Below are 19,454 nucleotides of genomic sequence, written 5' to 3'. Positions count from 1 at the left end.
AAAATAAGCGCAAGGATGAACCTTATCGTCAGACTGGAAGCGCTGGGATAGAATGGCTCCCACGCCTACCTCTGAAGCGCCAACCTCGACAATGAATTGTCTAGTGACGTCAGGAGTAACGAGGATAGGAGCGGACGTAAAACGTTCTTTTAGAAGATCAAAAGCTCCCTGGGCGGAACCGGACCACTTAAAACACGTCTTGACAGAAGTAAGAGCTGTGAGAGGGGCAGCAACTTGACCGAAATTACGAATGAAACGCCGATAGAAATTAGCGAAACCTAAAAGCGCTGCAACTCGACACGTGACCTTGGAACGGGCCAATCACTAACAGCTTGGACCTTAGCGGAATCCATCTGAATGCCTTCAGCGGAAATAACGGAACCGAGAAAAGTAACGGAGGAGACATGAAAAGAGCACTTCTCAGACTTTACGTAGAGACAATTCTCTAAAAGGCGCTGTAGAACACGTCGAACGTGCTGAACATGAATCTCGAGTGACGGAGAAAAAATCAGGATATCGTCAAGATAGACAAAAACAAAGATGTTCAGCATGTCTCTCAGAACATCATTAACTAATGCCTGAAAAACAGCTGGCGCATTGGCGAGACCAAACGGCAGAACCCGGTACTCAAAATGCCCTAACGGAGTGTTAAACGCCGTTTTCCACTCGTCCCCCTCTCTGATGCGCACGAGATGGTAAGCGTTACGAAGGTCCAACTTAGTAAAGCACCTGGCTCCCTGCAGAATCTCGAAGGCTGATGACATAAGGGGAAGCGGATAACGATTCTTAACCGTTATGTCATTCAGCCCTCGATAATCCACGCAGGGGCGCAGAGTACCGTCCTTCTTCTTAACAAAAAGAACCCCGCCCCGGCCGGAGAGGAAGAAGGCACTATGGTACCGGCGTCAAGAGACACAGACAAATAATCCTCGAGAGCCTTACGTTCGGGAGCCGACAGAGAGTATAGTCTACCCCGAGGAGGAGTGGTCCCCGGAAGGAGATCAATACTACAATCATACGACCGGTGAGGAGGAAGGGAGTTGGCTCGGGACCGACTGAAGACCGTGCGCAGATCATGATATTCCTCCGGCACTCCTGTCAAATCGCCAGGTTCCTCCTGAGAAGTAGGGACAGAAGAAACGGGAGGGATGGCAGACATTAAACACTTCACATGACAAGAAACGTTCCAGGATAGGATAGAATTACTAGACCAATTAATAGAAGGATTATGACATACTAGCCAGGGATGACCCAAAACAACAGGTGTAAACGGTGAACGAAAAATCAAAAAAGAAATAGTCTCACTGTGGTTACCAGAAACTGTGAGGGTTAAAGGTAGTGTCTCAAATCTGATACTGGGAAGATGACTACCATCTAAGGCGAACATGGGCGTAGGCTTCTCTAACTCTCTGAAAGGAATGTCATGTTTCCGAACCCATGCTTCGTCCATGAAACAACCCTCAGCCCCAGAGTCTATCAAGGCACTACATGTAGCACCCGAACCGGTCCAGCGTAGATGGACCGACAAAGTAGTACAGGATCTTGATGGAGAGACTTGAGTAGTTGCGCTCACCTGTAGCCCTCCGCTTACAGATGAGCTCTGGCTTTTACTGGACATGAATTAACAAAATGTCCAGCAACTCCGCAATAGAGGCACAGGCGGTTGGTGATCCTCCGTTCCCTCTCCTTAGTCGAGATGCGAATCCCTCCCAGCTGCATGGGCTCAGACTCTGAGCCAGAGGAGGGAGATGGTTGCGATGCGGAGCAGGGAAACACCGTTGATGCGAGCTCTCTTCCACGAGCCCGGTGACGAAGATCTACCCGTCGTTCTATGCGGATGGCGAGAGCAATCAAAGAGTCCACATCTGAAGGAACCTCCCGGGAGAGAATCTCATCCTTAACCACTGCGTGGAGTCCCTCCAGAAAACGAGCGAGCAGCGCCGGCTCGTTCCACTCACTAGAGGCAGCAAGAGTGCGAAACTCAATAGAATAATCCGTTATGGACCGTTCACCTTGGCATAAGGAAGCCAGGGCCCTAGAAGCCTCCCTACCAAAAACTGAACGGTCAAAAACCCGAATCATCTCCTCTTTAAAGTTCTGGAACTTGTTAGAGCAATCAGCCCTTGCCTCCCAGATAGCTGTGCCCCATTCTCGAGCCCGGCCAGTAAGGAGTGAAATGACGTAAGCAACCCGAGCTCTCTCTCTAGAGTATGTGTTGGGTTGGAGAGAGAACACAATCTCACACTGCGTGAGAAAGGAGCGGCACTCAGTGGGCTGCCCGGAGTAGCAAGGTGGGTTATTAACCCTAGGTTCTGGAGGCTCGGCAGGCCAGGAAGTAACAGGTGGCACGAGACGTAGACTCTGGAACTGTCCAGAGAGGTCGGAAACCTGAGCGGCCAGGTTCTCCACGGCATGGCGAGCAGCAGACAATTCCTGCTCGTGTCTGCCGAGCATGGCTCCTTGGATCTCGACGGCAGTGTAACGAGCGTCTGAAGTCGCTGGGTCCATTCCTTGGTCGGTTCCTTCTGTCATGCAGGTGAAAGAGGACCCAAAAGCGACTTGGCGAAAACAGAGTCTTTAATCCAGTAAAGTAGATACAAACAAAAAACACAACTTTCACTCGAAATGACGAGGACAAACTGGAGACTCGATCTTGAACAGCAGGTGAACAGCAGGTTGCCTCGGGAAGGCACTTGAACCAGACAGACTCAGACACCTGCTCACCACGCAGCATCTGAGGAAAACATGACACGACAGGGCGATACACAAACACAGCACGGTGAATTCTAGACAAGGAACCGACAGGACAGGAACGGAACACAAAGGAAGAAATAGGGACTCTAATCAGGGGAAAGGATCGGGAACAGGTGTGGGAAGACTAAATGATTGATTAGGGGAATAGGAACAGCTGGGAGCAGGAACGGAACGATAGAGAGAAGAGAGAGCGAGAGAGTGAGAGAGGGAGGGGGAGAGAGAGGGATAGAAAGAGGGAAAGAACCTAATAAGACCAGCAGAGGGAAACGAATAGAATGGGAAGCACAGGGACAAGACAAGATAATAAATGACAAAACATGACACACATACACATGATTAGCAGATGTTATTGCCAGTGTAGTGAAATGCTTATGCTTCTAGATCTGACAGTGCAGCAGTATCTAACAGGTAATATCTAACAAATTCCACAATAACACCTAATACACAAAATCTAGTAAAGGAATGGAATGAGAATATGTAAGTATAAAATATATGGATGAACAGTGACAGAGCGGCTAAGATGCAATAAATAGTAAAGAATAGATAGTGAATGATACAGTATACAGTATATACATATGAGATGAGTAATGTGAGATATGTAAACATTCTTAAAGTTACATTATTAAAGTGACTAGTGTTCCATTTATTACAGTGGCTGTAGGTAGGCAGCCGCCTCTCTGTGTTAGTGGTGGCTGTTTAACAATCTGTTGGCCTTGAGATAGGAGCTGTTTTTCAATCTCTCTGTCCCAGCTCTAATGCACCTGTACTGACCTCGCCTTCTGGATGGTATCGGGATGAACAGGTAGATCCTTGATGATCTTTTTGTCTTCCTGTGACATCGGGTGTTGTAGGTGTATTTATATAGCCCTTCTTACATCAGATGATATCTCAAAGTGCTGTACAGAAACCCAGCCGAAAACCACAAACAGCAAGCAATGCAGGTGTAGAAGCACGGTGTCTAGGAAAAACTCCCTAGAAAGGCCAGAACCTAGGAAGAAACCTAGAGAGGAACCAGGCTATGAGGGGTGGCCAGTCCTCTTCTGGCTGTGCCGGGTGGAGATTATAACAGAACATGGCCAAGATGTTCAAATGTTCATAAATAAGTCGCTCTGGATAAGAGCGTCTGCTAAATGACTTAAATGTAATGTAAATGTAATAAATGACCAGCATAGTAAAATAATAATAATCACAGTAGTTGTCGAGGGTGCAACAAGTCAGCACCTCAGGAGTAAATGTCAGTTGGCTTTTCATAGCCGATCATTAAGAGTATCTCTACCGCTCCTGCTGTCTCTAGAGAGTTGAAAACAGCAGGTCTGGGACAGGTAGCACGTCCGGTGAACAGGTCAGTGTTCCATAGCCGCAGGCAGAACAGTTGAAACTGGAGCAGTAGCACAGCCAGGTGTACTGGGGACAGCAAGGAGTCATCATGCCAGGTAGTCCTGAGGCATGGTCCTCATGCTCAGGTCCTCCGAGAGAGAGAAAGAAAGAAAGAATTAGAGAGAGCATACTTAAATTGACACAGGACACCGGATAAGACAGGAGAAGTACTCCAGATATAACAGACTGACCCTAGCCCCCCGACACATAAACTACTGCAGCATAAATACTGGAGGCTGAGACAGGAGGGGTCAGGAGACACTGTGGCCCCATCCGATGATACCCCCGGACAGGGCCAAACAGGCAGGATATAACCCCACCCACTTTGCCAAAGCACAGCCCCCACACCACTAGAGGGATATCTTCAACCATCAACTTACCATCCTGAGACAAGGCCGAGTATAGCCCACAAAGATCTCCGCCATGGAAGAGCACCAGTAAGCCAGTGACTCAGCCCCTGTAATAGGGTTAGAGGCAGAGAATCCCAGTGGAGAGAGGGGAACCGGCCAGGCAGAGACAGCAAGGGCAGTTCGTTGCTCCAGAGCCTTTCTGTTCACTCCTGGCCAGACTACTACTGACCCACTGAAGATATGAGTCTTCAGTAAAGACTTAACTTCATATGGCTGTAGGGGCAGTATTGCATAGCTTGGATGAAAAGGTGCCCATTGTAAACGGCCAGCTCCTCAGTTTCAGTTGCTAATATATGCATATTATTATTAATATTGGATAGAAAACACTCTAAAGTTTCCAAAACTGTCAAAATATTGTCTGTGAGTATAACAGAACTGATATTGCAGGCAAAACCCTGAGGAAAATCAAAACAGGAAGTGGCTTCTATTTTGAAAACTTCATGTTCCATAGCCTCCCTTTGCTGGATTTAAAGGGATATGAACCAGATTCCTATTGCTTCCTCAAGGTGTCAACAGTCTTCAGACATAGTTTCAGGCTTTTATTTTGAAAAATGAGCCAGAACGATAACATCGCGTCAAGTGATCACATGAGCTTTGCTTGTGCAACAGAGTTTGGAAAGGTATTGCTTTTCCCTCTCCTACTGTGAAAGACATTTGCGGTTTATATATTATCGATTATATATTTTAAAAACAACCTGAGGATTGATTATAAAAAACGTTTGACATGTTTCTGTGGACATTATGGAAACTATTTGAAATTTTCGTCTGTGTTGTCGTGTCCGCTCTTTCCGGTGGATTTCTGAACATAACTCGACAAACAAACGGAGGTATTTTGGATATAAAAATAATCTTTATGGAACAAAAGGGACATTTGTTGTGTAACTGGGAGTCTCGTGAGTGAAAATATCCGAAGATCATCAAAGGTAAACGATTCATTTGATTGCTTTTCTGATTTTCGTGACCAAGCTTCCTGATGCTAAGTGTACTTAATGTTTTGTTGTGCAATCGATAAATTTACACAAACGCTTGGATTGCTTTCGCTGTAAAGCATAATTTCAAAATCTGACACGACAGGTGGATTAACAAAAGGCTAAACTGTGTTTTCCTATATTGCACTTGTGATTTCATGAATATAAATATTTGTAGTAATATTTATTGAATGTAGCGCTATGCTATTCAGCGGTTGTTGATTACACTTATCCCATTAGTGGGATTGCAGTCATAACAAGTTTTTAAAGGTTGCGTCTCTCACATGGGTAGGCAGACCATTCCATATAATTGGAACTCTATAGGAGAAAGCCCTGCCTCCAGCTGTTTTGCTTAGAAAGTCTAGGGACAATTAGGAGGCTTGCGTCTTGTGACCATAGCATACGTGTAGGCATGTACGGCAGGACCAAATCGGAAAGATAGGTAGGAGCAAGCCCATGTAATGCTTTGTAGGTTAGCAGTAAAACCTTGATATCAGCCCTTACCTCTGGAGAGCCCTGCGGTTGTGGGCGGTGCAGTTGCCGTACCAGGCGGTGATACAGCCCGACAGGATACTCTCAATTGTGCACCTGTAAAAGTCAGTGAGAGTTTTTGGTGACATGCCACATTTTTTTAGCCTCTTTCTTCACCAAGCTGTCTGTATGGGTGGTCCATTTTAGTTTGTCCGTGATGTGTACGCCGAGGAACTTAGAACTTTCCACCTTCTCCACTGCTGTCCCATCGATGTGGATAGGGGGGTGCTCCCTTTGTTGTTTCCTGAAGTGCACAATCATCTCATTTGTTTTGCTGACATTGAGTGAGAGGTTATTTTCCTGACATCATACCCCGAGGCCCTCACCTCCTCCTTGTAGGCTGTATCATTGTTGTTTGTAATCAAGCCTACCACTGTAGTGTCATCTGCAAACTTGATGATAGAGTTGGAGGCGTGCATGACCATGTAGTCGTGGGTGAACAGGGAGTACAGGAGAGGGCCGAGAACACACCCTTGTGGGGCCCCAGTGTTGAGGATCAGTGAAGTGGAGGTTTTGTTTCCTGCCTTCACCACCTGGGGACGGCCTGTCAGGAAGTCCAGGACTCAGTTACAGAGGGCGGGGTTCAGACGTAGGGCCCCAAGCTTAGTGATGAGCTTGGAGGGTACTATGGTGTTGAAGGCTGAGCTATAGGCAATGAACAGCATTCTTACATAGGTATTCCTCTTGTCCAGATGAGATAGGTTAGTGCGATGGTGATTGCATCGTCTGTGGATCTATTGGGGCGGTATACACATTTAAGTAGGTCTAGGGAATCAGGGAAGGTGCAGGTGATATGATCCTTAACTAGCCTCTCAAAGCACTTCATGATGACAGACGTGAGTGCTATGGGGCGATAATCATTTAGTTCAGTTACCTTTGACTTTCTTGGGTACAGGAATAATGGTGGACATCTTGAAGCAAGTGGGTACTACAGGCTGGGATTGAGAGATATTGAATATGTTCGTAAGCACTCCAGCCAGCTGGTCTGTGCATGCTCAGGACCGAGGGAAAGATGAAGGGAGCAAAGTACAGAAAGATCTTTGATGAAAACCTGCTCCAGAGCGCTCAGGACCTCAGACTGAGGTGAAGGTTAAACTTTGAACAGGACAACAACCCTCAGCACGCAGCCAAGACAATGCAGAAGTGGCTTCTGGAAAAGTCTCTGAATGTCTTTGAGTGGCCCAGCCAGAGCCCGGACTTGATCCCGATCGAACATCTCTGGAGAGATGTGAAAATAGCTCTGCAGCGACACTCCCCATCCAACCTGATAGAGCTTGAAATGATCTGCAGAGAAGAATGGGAGAAACTCCCAAAATACAGGTGTGCCATGCTTGTAGTGTCATACCCAAGAAGACTCAAGGCTGTAATCACTGCCAAAGGTGCTTCAACAAAGTACTGAATACTTATGTAAATGTGATATTTCTGTTTTTTTTGTTCGTTTTTTTGCAAAAATGTCTAAAAACCTATTTTTGCTTTGTCATTATGGGGTATTGTGTGTTGATATAATTTAACCCATTTTAGAATAAGGCTGTAGTGTAACAATATGTGGAAAACGTCAAGGGGTCTTGTGCTGTCATACTAATTTATAGGCCAACACTACAACTGAAACACAATTTTACACACCTGGCTATATAATCAGTTCAATTTCAATAACATATCCTAATCTGATTTTACTGATATAATCACCAATGTCTCTATTAAATAGTTTTTAAATATTTCTTTGTGCATTGATTTTGAAAAACAGCTAGCAATAAAGAGAAAAAGTTTCAAAAGAAAGGTGAATAATGAAAATATAGGTTTCAGGGAAGAATGGAGAGAGGAATAGGCATTCTTACCATATTTCTCCAATGGCAAACCAGTGTATTGTTTGTAACTAAACGTTTGCTGTTTGCAAATAATTCAATATAAGACATCCTCATGAATTTATGCATGGAAATTTGAAAAGTTACACTATACTGTATATACAAAAGTATGTGGATGCCTCTTAAAATTTGTGGATTTGGCTATTTCAGCCACACCTGTTGTTGACAGGTGTATAAAATTGAACACATAGCCATGCACCTGTTGTTGACAGGTGTATAAAATTGAACACATAGCCATGCAATCTCCATAGAGAATCTTTGATCTTACTGAAGTGACTTTCAGTGACTTTCAACGTGGCCCTTGTGTTACGAGAATTATGTTCTCAATGTACATAAACTGAACTTCAATTAAACTACTCGGTCTGTAACCAAGAATTTGCAAGATTATTGTTGAAATGAAACAGACAGAGGCCAGTCTACAATAGTCAGCTACGTTTATTTATGAGTGCTCTGCTTGTCATCTCAGGTACATTGGTTTATATACCTCTCATTTCATCATAAATGTCCCTCCTCCTCTCAGACAATGACAATATAGTTCACAAGTCTTCTCGTACTCATACATTGCTTATCCCATCCTGCCACCTGTTATACAATTTACTACAAGCCCAAGGTTTCTCCCCTCCCTGGGTGGGGAGACTTCCTTCCCTGTTATCAGTTTCACAGTGGACACAAGTTGTCTGCCACAGTTCCTTGCCTGCTAACAGTCCCTCTTTCTTATGGACAAACATTCTTCATCATTATAGAGAGACAGGGTAGAATTATTTTAGATATAGTCATATCATTACTTTAAATGTATACATCATTTAGTCATTATACATCAAATTCATAACACCCTGTCATAAGATGCCAGCTTTCCAACAAGTCAGTTCTTTAAGTTTCTGACCTGCTAGAGCTGCCATGGCCAACTCTAACTGTTGTTATTGTTAATTAAGTGGAAACGTCTAGGAGCAAAGTGGTAGGCCACACAAGCTCACAGAACGGAACCGCTGAGTGGTGAAGTATGTAGTACATAAAAATACTCTGTCCTCGGTTGCAACACTCACGACCGAGTTCCAAACTGCCTCTGGAAGCAACGTCAGAACAATAACTGTTCTTCGGGAGCTTCATGACATGGGTTTCCATAGCTGAGCAGCCGTACACAAGCCTAAGATCACCATGCGTGATGCTAAGCGTCGGCTGGAGTGGTGTAAAGCTCACCGCCATTGGACTTTGGAGCAGTGGAAACACGTTCTCTGGAGTGATGAATCACACTTCATCTGGCAGTCCGACTGACAAATCTGGGTTTGGCCAGGGGAACGCTACCTACCCAAATCCATAGTGCCAACTGTAAAGTTTGGAGGAGGAGGAATTAAGGTCTGGGGCTGTTTTGCATTGGTTTGGGCCTAGGCCCCTTGGTTCCAGTGAAGGGAAATCTTAACGCTACAGCATACAATAACATTCTAGATGATTGTGTGCTTCCAACTTTGTGGTAACAGTTTGGGGAAGGCCCTTTCCTGTTTCAGCATGACAATACCCCCGTGCACAAAGCGAGGTCCATGCAGAAATGGTTTGTCAAGATCGGTGTGTAAGCACTTGACTGGCCTGCACAGAGCCCTGACCTCAACCCTATCGAACACCTTTGGGATGAATTGGAATGTCGACTGCGAGCCAAGTCTAATCGCCCAACATCAGTGCCCGACCTCACTAACGCTCTTGTGGCTGAAGGGAAGCAAGCCCCGCAGCAATTTTCCAACATCTAGTGGAAAGCCTTCCCATAAGAGTAGAGGCTGTTATAGCAGCAAAGGGGGGACCAACTCCATATTAATGGCCATGATTTTGGAATGAGATGTTCGAAGGGCATTACATTTTGGTAATTTAGTGTACGTTTCCACCCAGACAGAGGCTTGAACAATGCATAAAATTTTAAGCTTCAACTGCTGGCTACTCATCTGTTGCTTAACCCAACAACAGAAGTGCTTCCCTAAAAGCTGCCTAGGTCGAAATATGTTCTGTGAAAGGCTCAATTAATAAGGACAGAATAGCAAAGTCCAATTTTTTGTCTCCTCAAATATTGAAGGATGCAGCTCAGCTTCAGAATGTCATATAGACTAATCAATACATACCAATATGCATCAGTTGCGTCTTTTGTGGGCATTTTAAAGCTTGTTTCTAGCATAGCATGGAGTTAAGCATTGTTATAGAACGCTTTATATTATCTGGATACCTTTTGTTTTTATTTATTTAAAAAATATAAAGTAACAATAGTTATTCTTTTTGGTATTTTCTTTAAGAAAGGTAACGACATACCCTCACTCAATTTGTAATGCTTTTGCAACAGTCTTGAATGAGTTCCCACATATGCTGAGCACTTGTTGGCTGCTTTTCCTTCACTCTGCGGTTGAGGTTGGGGAGTTGTGGAGGACAGGTCATCTGATGCAGCACTCCACCACAGTCCGTCTTGGTCAAATAGCCCTTACACAGCCTGGAAGTGTGTTGGGTCATTGTCCTGTTGAAAAAAAATGATAGTCCAACTAAGCGCAAATCAGATGGGATGGTGTATATCTGTAGAATGCTGTGGTAGCCATGCTGGTTAAGTGTGCCTTGAATTCTAAATAAATCACTGACAGTGTCACCAGCAATGCACCATCACACAACCTCCTCCATGCTTCATGGTGGGAACCACACATGTGGAGATCATCAGTTCACCTACTCTGCGTCTCACAAAGACACAGCGGTTGGAACCCAAAATTTCAGATTTCCACCGGTCGAATGTCCATTGCTCGTGTTTCTTGGCCCAAGCAAGTTTCTTCTTCTTATTGGTGTCCTTTAGTAGTGGTTTCTTTGCAGCAATTCAACCATAAAGGCCTGATTCACGCATTCTCCTTTGAACAGTTGTTGTTGAGATGTGTCTGTTACATGAACTCTGTGAGGTGCAATCTGAGGTGCAGTTAATTGCCGATTTCTGAGGCTGGTAAATCTAATGAACTTATCTTCTGCCGCAGAGGTAACTCTTGGTCTGTGGCGGTCCTCATGAAAGCTAGTTTCATCATAGCACTTAATGGCTTTTGCGACTGGACCAGAAGAAACATTCAAAGGATTGACTGACCTTCATGTCTTAAAGTAATGATGGACTGTCTTTTCTCTTTGCTTATTTGAGCTGTTCTTGCTAAATAGGGCTATCTTCTGTATACCACCCCTACCTTGTCACAACACAACTGATTGGCCCAAATGCATTAAGAAGGAAATAAATTCTACAAATGAACCTTTAACAAGGCACACCTTAGTTGAAATGCATTCCAGGTGACTACCTCATGAAGCAGGTTGAGAAAATGCCAAGAGTGTGAAAAGCTGTTGTCAAGGCAAAGGTGGCTACTTTGAAGAATCTCAAATTTTAAATATATTTTGATTTGTTTAACACTTTTTTGGTTACTACATGATTCGAAATGTGTTATTTAATAGTTTTGATGTCTTCACTAATATTCTACAATGTAAAAAATAGTAAAAATAAAGAAAAACCCTTGAATGAGTATGTACTGTATGTGCGTGCGTATGTGTGTGTCAGCGAGCATGTTTGTTGTGTCTATGCCAGGGTGCATGTGTTTGCATGTGTGTATGTTCCAGTAGGCATGTTTGTGTGTACGTGCATGTGCGTGTGTGTATGCCAGCATGTGTTTGTCTTTCTCCTGTGGAATATCCCCCAGGCCGCTCCTCTAATCCTTAGCCTCTCTCTCTGTCTTCTCCCTCTCCCAGAATGGAAGCGTGGCATGACAGTGCCCACGGACATCGCCATCGCCTACCTGATCCAGGGCAGCTTCTACGGACACTCCATCTATGCCACGGTCTACATGGATGCCTGGAGGAAGGATTCTACCGTCATGGTGGTGCACCACGTCATCACCCTGGCCCTCATCACCTTCTCCTACGCTTTCAGGTAGCTGACCACTCCCTGCCTGTCTGGTGGCCCCAGGTTTGGAAAAGACTATCGCAATGTGATGCTTTGTAATCTATTGCCTTTCAGGGACATTGATGAAATATTGGCAACATATCCTCTAAGCAATAGTTGTAAACGATAGTTGTAGATGCTTTTGTCGAGTTGTCGAATCACACTCTTAGAAAACAATATTGGGCCCCATAGGAGAACCCTTTGAAGAACCCTTGTTGGTTCCAGGTAGAACACTTTTGGTTACAAGAGGAACAGTTTTGGGTTCCATGTAGAACCCTTTCCACAGAGGAAAATGGAACCAAAAAGGGGTTTTAAATGGAACCAAAAAGTGTTCTCCTATGGGGACAGGTGAAAAACTTTTTTTTAACCCTTTTTTCTAAGAATGCAGAAACCTGATTTGTCATAGTGTAAAAGGGCTCTAGGTTATTTGATGTTGAAAAAAACTGTTATTTGATGACTGTTCTCTTGCTTTAAACAATATTTGTTTCAAAGTCAATCCGTGTCATTGACTAAGACTAACCCCTTGGCTTTCACATTGCACCATCCAGATAACAGCACAGCTATGTCCTCGGCTAATATTGTTTGTGTACTGACACTGTGCTCCCCACTGCTCTCTCCTCTCAGATTCCACAACATTGGGTTGCTGGTGTTGTTCCTCCACGACATCAATGACATCCAGCTGGAGTTCACCAAGCTCAATGTATACTTCAAGACCCGTGGAGGGGGCTACTACCTCATCAACGACATCCTGTCCAACATGGGCTCTGTCAGCTTCAGCATCACCTGGTGAGGAGAGAGAAGACACACACAGACAAGCACCAGTGTTGGAGAGTAGTGTACAACATGTAGTTCAACTAGTGATTTAACTACATGTTTCAGTAGCTTGGTGGTAGTTGAACTAAATTCCAATCTAAGTAATGTTTCAGTAGTTAATTACTTGTTTTGCCTTTTAGTGGTGTAGCTAACTACTGGAACTACACAACTTTCTTTGCAAATAGAAAATAAAATATGGGTGAAGTAGGAAAGAATTTCCTTTCTTTTTCAGCATTACTCCTTTCTAATTTAATCTTGAAACATTCTGTTAACATCTTACTCCAGAGTGATCTGACCTTGCAATTTGTAGTCTAGGACATTACAGATTTAGATATGAAAAATTATCACAAAGTAGTTTGGATGTAGTGAACTGTCATGAAAATTCTTACACAGGGACAGTCGAAGTCAATCTTAAATGAATCATTGTTTATGTTCAATTATCTGGAGAGATTCCAACAAACTTGATGCACCATAGTGAACGTCTGTCAGGAGCTCTAATGGGGCAGTCCCGTTTAGTTCCCCTATATACTGGTTACAGACAGGTTACATAGGCGTTGGTTCCGGGATGTGTCTGGCACCGTCTCCTACCTTAATTTAAAGAACATATTCTGGGTGTTCTGCCAAATAGTCATGACACCCCCCCCCCTCATATATTTACCAGGCACAGGCAACAACCAAGGACTGTTGACACCAAAGACATGATGTACAAAATAAAATGTCCTTCAAAATAGTTTAGAATAGTAAACTATATTTTTCTTAAGGGTAACTTCAGCGTAACGTAACTTCTTCCAGTGTGAATTAATTGGTAGATTGCAGGGCTCTACGCTGACGTTTTTTGACGAGGATCACAATGAAAAATATTCGCAGTAACAAGACGTTTTCTTTGTTGTAATGGTACAAGCATGAAATCATGAATCTGCGCTCAGTGTATTCTCCATGACACTCAGGGGCTGTTGTACAGTGAAATAATCATTGCAATAATTATCATCTGGGTAATTGTTTCTAGGTGCACGCTACTCCTAAATAAAGAAATCCAGATCCCATAGCAAAATATTTAGGCGCATATGCTAGTAAAATGGTTGCACTCTAGAGCCCTTGCTTGGTAACTATATGTTCAGAGTAGCTTCCCCAGAACTAACAAGCACACATACCTGCATGCCTGGGTACACACACACACACACACACACACACACACACACACACACACACACACACACACACACACACACACACACACACACACACACACACACACACTTTCTACCCTAAAGCGTCTGAATAACACTGTTCCTCTATGCAGGTTTTGGTTTCGTCTCTACTGGTTCCCTCTGAAGGTTCTGTACGCCACCTGTGTGTCCAGCCTCCAGTCAGTCCCAAACATACCCTTCTACTTCTTCTTCAACTCACTCCTCTTGACACTCCTCTGCATGAATATCTACTGGTTTTTGGTGAGTGTTGGACCTCCGTCTGCAGCAGGTCACAAATCTCACAGTGGTGTGCAAAACATACTGTAGCTACCTCATTAGTCAGACTCTAGGTTAAACAACACTAATCTAATTCAGAGAGGGCAACCCCTCACAGATATGTGTTCCCAATTAGTAAATAACATGTCTTGACAGTTTTATGACTATTACTTGGTCTTTTCCATTCGTATTAGCCTAATATGTCTAATGCCTCTGTCAGGGGTTGATACATTCAAAATAAACTGGGCTGAATATGTGACATCAAACCTCTCTCCCCTCTAACCCCTGATCCCCACCCCCCCTCTCTCTCCCTACAGTATATAGTGGCATTTGTGGCGAAAGTCCTGACGGGGCAGATGAAGGATGTAAAAGACCTCAGGGAGTACGAGGGTGAGGAGGGAGCCCAGAGGGCCGCAACCCTGCTTAAGGCCCAGCAGCAGAGTAAAGATGCAGGACATCGCAACAATTCTGCTGAAACTCAACTCAACAACTCTACTGAAGGGTGAGGAAACAGTCACAAACACACTACTTTACCATGCTGATTCAACATGTGTATATGAATCACCAAATCATATGTATGTATTAGGTCTGCTAAATTACTCAAATATAAATCCACAAATATAACTTTAAACATTTTTTATATTTTTTATTATTAACCCCCCCACTCTTCTGAGGGGGGAAATCATGTAGTTTTTTAAATCTTTTTTTACTAAATATAAATACATTTTATGTATACATTTTACATATATGGTACTTTTATATAAAGCAGTCTTATAACAATAATACATTACCAAACATCAGCTCTTTAATCCCAACCCTCAGACACTCTCAGCCTATCCCACCTATCACCATAGACCTCAGCTCTTTAATCCCAACCCTCAGCCACTCTCAGCCCATCCCACCTATCACCATAGACTTCAGCTCTTTAATCCCAACCCTCAGACACTCTCAGCCCATCCCACCTATCACCATAGACTTCAGCTCTTTAATCCCAACCATCAGCCACTCTCAGCCCATCCCACCTATCACCATAGACTTCAGCTCTTTAATCCCAACCCTCAGACACTCTCAGCCCATCCCACCTATCACCATAGACTTCAGCTCTTTAATCCCAACCATCAGCCACTCTCAGCCCATCCCACCTATCACCATAGACCTCAGCTCTTTAATCCCAACCCTCAGACACTCTCAGCCCATCCCACCTATCACCATAGACCTCAGCTCTTTAATCCCAACCATCAGCCACTCTCAGCCCATCCCACCTATCACCATAGACTTCAGCTCTTTAATCCCAACCCTCAGCCACTCTCAGCCCATCCCACCTATCACCATAGACCTCAGCTCTTTAATCCCAACCCTCAGCCACTCTCAGCCCATCCCACCTATCACCATAGACCTCAGCTCTTTAATCCCAACCTTCAGCCACTCTCAGCCCATCCCACCTATCACCATAGACCTCAGTTCTTTAATCCCAACCTTCAGCCACTCTCAGCCCATCCCACCTATCACCATAGACCTCAGCTCTTTAATCCCAACCCTCAGCCACTCTCAGCCCATCCCACCTATCACCATAGACTTCAGCTCTTTAATCCCAACCCTCAGCCACTCTCAGCCCATCCCACCTATCACCATAGACCTCAGCTCTTTAATCCCAACCCTCAGCCACTCTCAGCCCATCCCACCTATCACCATAGACTTCAGCTCTTTAATCCCAACCCTCAGCCACTCTCAGCCCATCCCACCTATCACCATAGACCTCAGCTCTTTAATCCCAACCCTCAGACACTCTCAGCCCATCCCACCTATCACCATAGACCTCAGCTCTTTAATCCCAACCATCAGCCACTCTCAGCCCATCCCACCTATCACCATAGACTTCAGCTCTTTAATCCCAACCCTCAGCCACTCTCAGCCCATCCCACCTATCACCATAGACTTCAGCTCTTTAATCCCAACCCTCAGCCACTCTCAGCCTATCCCACCTATCACCATAGACTTCAGCTCTTTAATCCCAACCATCAGCCACTCTCAGCCTATCCCACCTATCACCATAGACTTCAGCTCTTTAATCCCAACCATCAGCCACTCTCAGCCCATCCCACCTATCACCATAGACCTCAGCTCTTTAATCCCAACCCTCAGCCACTCTCAGCCCATCCCACCTATCACCATAGACCTCAGCTCTTTAATCCCAACCCTCAACCACTCTCAGCCCATCCCACCTATCACCATAGACCTCAGCTCTTTAATCCCAACCCTCAGCCACTCTCAGCCCATCACACCTATCACCCTAGACCTCAGCTCTTTAATCCCAACCCTCAGCCACTCTCAGCCTATCCCACCTATCACCATAGACCTCAGCTCTTTAATCCCAACCCTCAGCCACTCTCAGCCCATCCCACCTATCACCATAGACCTCAGCTCTTTAATCCCAACCTTCAGCCACTCTCAGCCCATCCCACCTATCACCATAGACCTCAGTTCTTTAATCCCAACCTTCAGCCACTCTCAGCCCATCCCACCTATCACCATAGACCTCAGCTCTTTAATCCCAACCCTCAGCCACTCTCAGCCCATTCTACCTATCACCATAGACCTCAGCTCTTTAATCCCAACCCTCAGCCACTCTCAGCCCATCACACCTATCACCCTAGACCACCCTCGTTTGGTTGTGCTATGTGCCATATATTTTCCAATTGTGCTGTGATGTTTGACAAAAAAATGTTAACCTTTCTAATCGTATATTAACCACAGATTGTGAGCTAAATATGATAACCTTTCCTACGAGTATTATTATATTATTTATTGACTGACAATGGCTTTCCAAATTGCCCAACACTGCTATTTGTAAGGTTCATTTTAAGTGCATGTTGTGATTTTTTTTTACCATTCCTGAACCTGTAACCATCATTAAGCTACATAGGGGCAATACCAAAATAATTGATCTGTTGATTCTGTCTCTTCGCAGCAAATCTACAGAGCTGAGATTGTTGCATGCCCCATATATATATATATATATATATATATATATATATATAGATAGCATTCTGTTGGTGGCAAAATAATTCTATAATAATGTCAAGTGTAGTTTTTTTGTACCAGTCCATAAACTATATGCCACAAATATTACCTTGAATGTTTCACTGTACTGAAGTAATGCCACCACCATACACTATACAGACACTGCATCTCCAGGTGACAAATGCTTTCCAAAACATCCAGAGAGAAGGTTTTTGTCAGGAAAACCTGAAGAGAGAGAATGACCCCTTGGCCTCAGATGACTCAGTAAACTCTGGTAAACCTGATTCTCATCCTGGGGTATCTTAGCTGGATGGGTCTCAATTCATTGAACTTATGTCCCTGTCCACTCGACCCAAGTTGTGTCCAAGTTATTCTCTTCCATCGACCCTGTCCCTTCATATCTGGATTGTACAACAAAGAAGAGCTAGAGGCTAGGCTAGGGGAAGGATAGGCTTTGCATTGTTATTATTAGCGGCTTGGGTCTTTTTAAATATCGAGGAATATTTCCCTTTTCTCTGTTCATAGGAGTAACAACATGAATTTGTGCGTGACTCAGAAATAATGCGGTGCCATCAGCTGGAAGAAGGTGTCCTTTTTTGCATCAAGTTTGTAAGGAAAGGAAAGGGAGAGGGGAGAGATGCTGAGACTGACCATAAGATGCAAGCACCATCAGCCTAGTAAAATAAATCATTTAAATGTATGCTCACTCAGCTTTGCCTCACAAGTAATACAACAACGGATCTATTACCGATGTGATCATATAGTGTGTCCATAATGGCGCATCAGTAAGACGTGTTTGTTTTCTTCCCATGTAAATATATATATATTTTTTGTTTGTTTTTTCAATCTCAAAATAAATATACATTACTGCAAACTGCCTCACTCAATGTGGTACAGACCAGCTGTTTTTTTTAGACCTTATAATTGGAACCTCCATCAGATGCTAGCCAGCTAATTAGCTACTAGTTATTTAGTCATTGTTAGCCTCTGCTAGCGGTTTTTACCTTTAGCTCGGACTCCTGCCGCTTTAGCCTGGATAGCCTGGATAATACCTGCCAGTCTGCACAGCGCGATACCAGCCCTGATCATATCGGACTGCTTTTTTCCACTACATCTCTGGATTCCTGCCGCAAGCTCTGGACCATTACACTGGATCTTTGCAGCTAGCTAGTTGATACCGAGGAGCTATTGTGGCTAACGCCTTTGTCCAGAAGCATGCACCAGTTAGCGCCGAGCTAGGCCCATCTCCCGGCTAGCAAACAAAGTACACCAACTACAACATTTCTCTTACCAATTGGACTGGACCCTTTGTCGACATGGAGCCCCGCCGATCCATCACGACTGGTCTACTGGTCTGCTGACGTAACTCGGCCGATGTGCTCTCAACCGGCCTCTGCGTCATGGATGTTTGGTGATGATCCATCTGCTATCCCCGGCCTGCTAGCTCTCTGAATGCCGTGTCTCCCGCTCGCACAACGTAGTAATCGAGTACTGAACAATTCCCTGTTTCATCTAGTGCTGCTCTTCGGACACTATGATCACTCGGCTACACAGCTGACTCCTGCTGGACTGTCCATTAACACGAACCGGAACCCCCAAAGAAGCTAGCCAGCTAACTAGCTACTAGCTAGTAGTCAGTTAGCCACTGCTAGTGCTCATCAGCTAACCTTAGCCCAGTCCAACTCCTGCCAGTCTGCACAGCGCGATTCAACCCAGAGCATACCGGACTGCTTTTTCTCCACCAAATCTCCATATCTCCGGATTCCTACCGCAAGCTCTGAACCTTTACACCTGTATCAGCACAGCTAGCTAGCTGCTATCCGAGTGGCTACTCCTGGCTAATGTCTCTGTCCCGAAGCAAACACCAGTTAGCCTGTAACTAGCCTTGTGCTAGGCCCATCTCCCAGCTAGCGGAAGAGGTCCATCAACCACTCCTTGGGCTACCATACCTATTTTGCCAATTGGCCTGGACCCCTTTTACTGCCGACGCAGAGCTCCATCATGACTGGTCTACTGACGTAATCCGCCCGAGGGGGTTTCAACACGCTCCTCTGTTGCGACTTCCCATGAAGGCCCATCTGCTAGCCTGCTAGCCATGGCCCGCTAGATTTCTAGAGCACATCGGACTGTTTGCTGAAGAGATCCATCAGCCAATTTCTTGGGCTACAATACCTATTTTGCTAATTGGCCTAGACCCTTTTACTGCCTACACGGAGCCCTGCCGATCCATCACGACTGGTCTGCCGACATAACTGTCCGAGGGGGCTACAACAGACTCTTTCTTAGCTAGCCCTTTTGTTCCACTTCCCACACATGCGGTGACCTCACTTGGT

General features: G+C 44.7%; 1 protein-coding gene across 3 annotated transcripts in view; it reads left to right on the top strand.

Annotated features, from left to right (window-relative positions):
• Positions 1–19,454, top strand: part of LOC123998665 (ceramide synthase 1-like) — a 61,604-nt gene that overhangs the window by 36,801 nt on the left and 5,349 nt on the right. For 2 of the 3 annotated variants that reach the window (XM_046303761.1, XM_046303772.1), the window contains exons 3-6: positions 11,632–11,812; positions 12,449–12,610; positions 13,938–14,085; positions 14,418–14,602. In XM_046303761.1, coding sequence (XP_046159717.1) covers positions 11,632–11,812; positions 12,449–12,610; positions 13,938–14,085; positions 14,418–14,602 — 676 coding nt within the window. Of the gene's footprint in view, positions 1–11,631; positions 11,813–12,448; positions 12,611–13,937; positions 14,086–14,417; positions 14,603–17,646; positions 17,922–19,454 lie in introns of those variants that run through there. The other variant, XM_046303763.1, reaches the window with a different exon arrangement.

Source organism: Oncorhynchus gorbuscha, linkage group LG02 (genome assembly GCF_021184085.1).
Source record: "Oncorhynchus gorbuscha isolate QuinsamMale2020 ecotype Even-year linkage group LG02, OgorEven_v1.0, whole genome shotgun sequence".
NCBI lineage: Eukaryota > Metazoa > Chordata > Actinopteri > Salmoniformes > Salmonidae > Oncorhynchus > Oncorhynchus gorbuscha.
The sequence above is the reverse complement of the archived record's forward strand: the minus strand, read 5'-3'. Positions and strand labels throughout refer to the sequence as shown.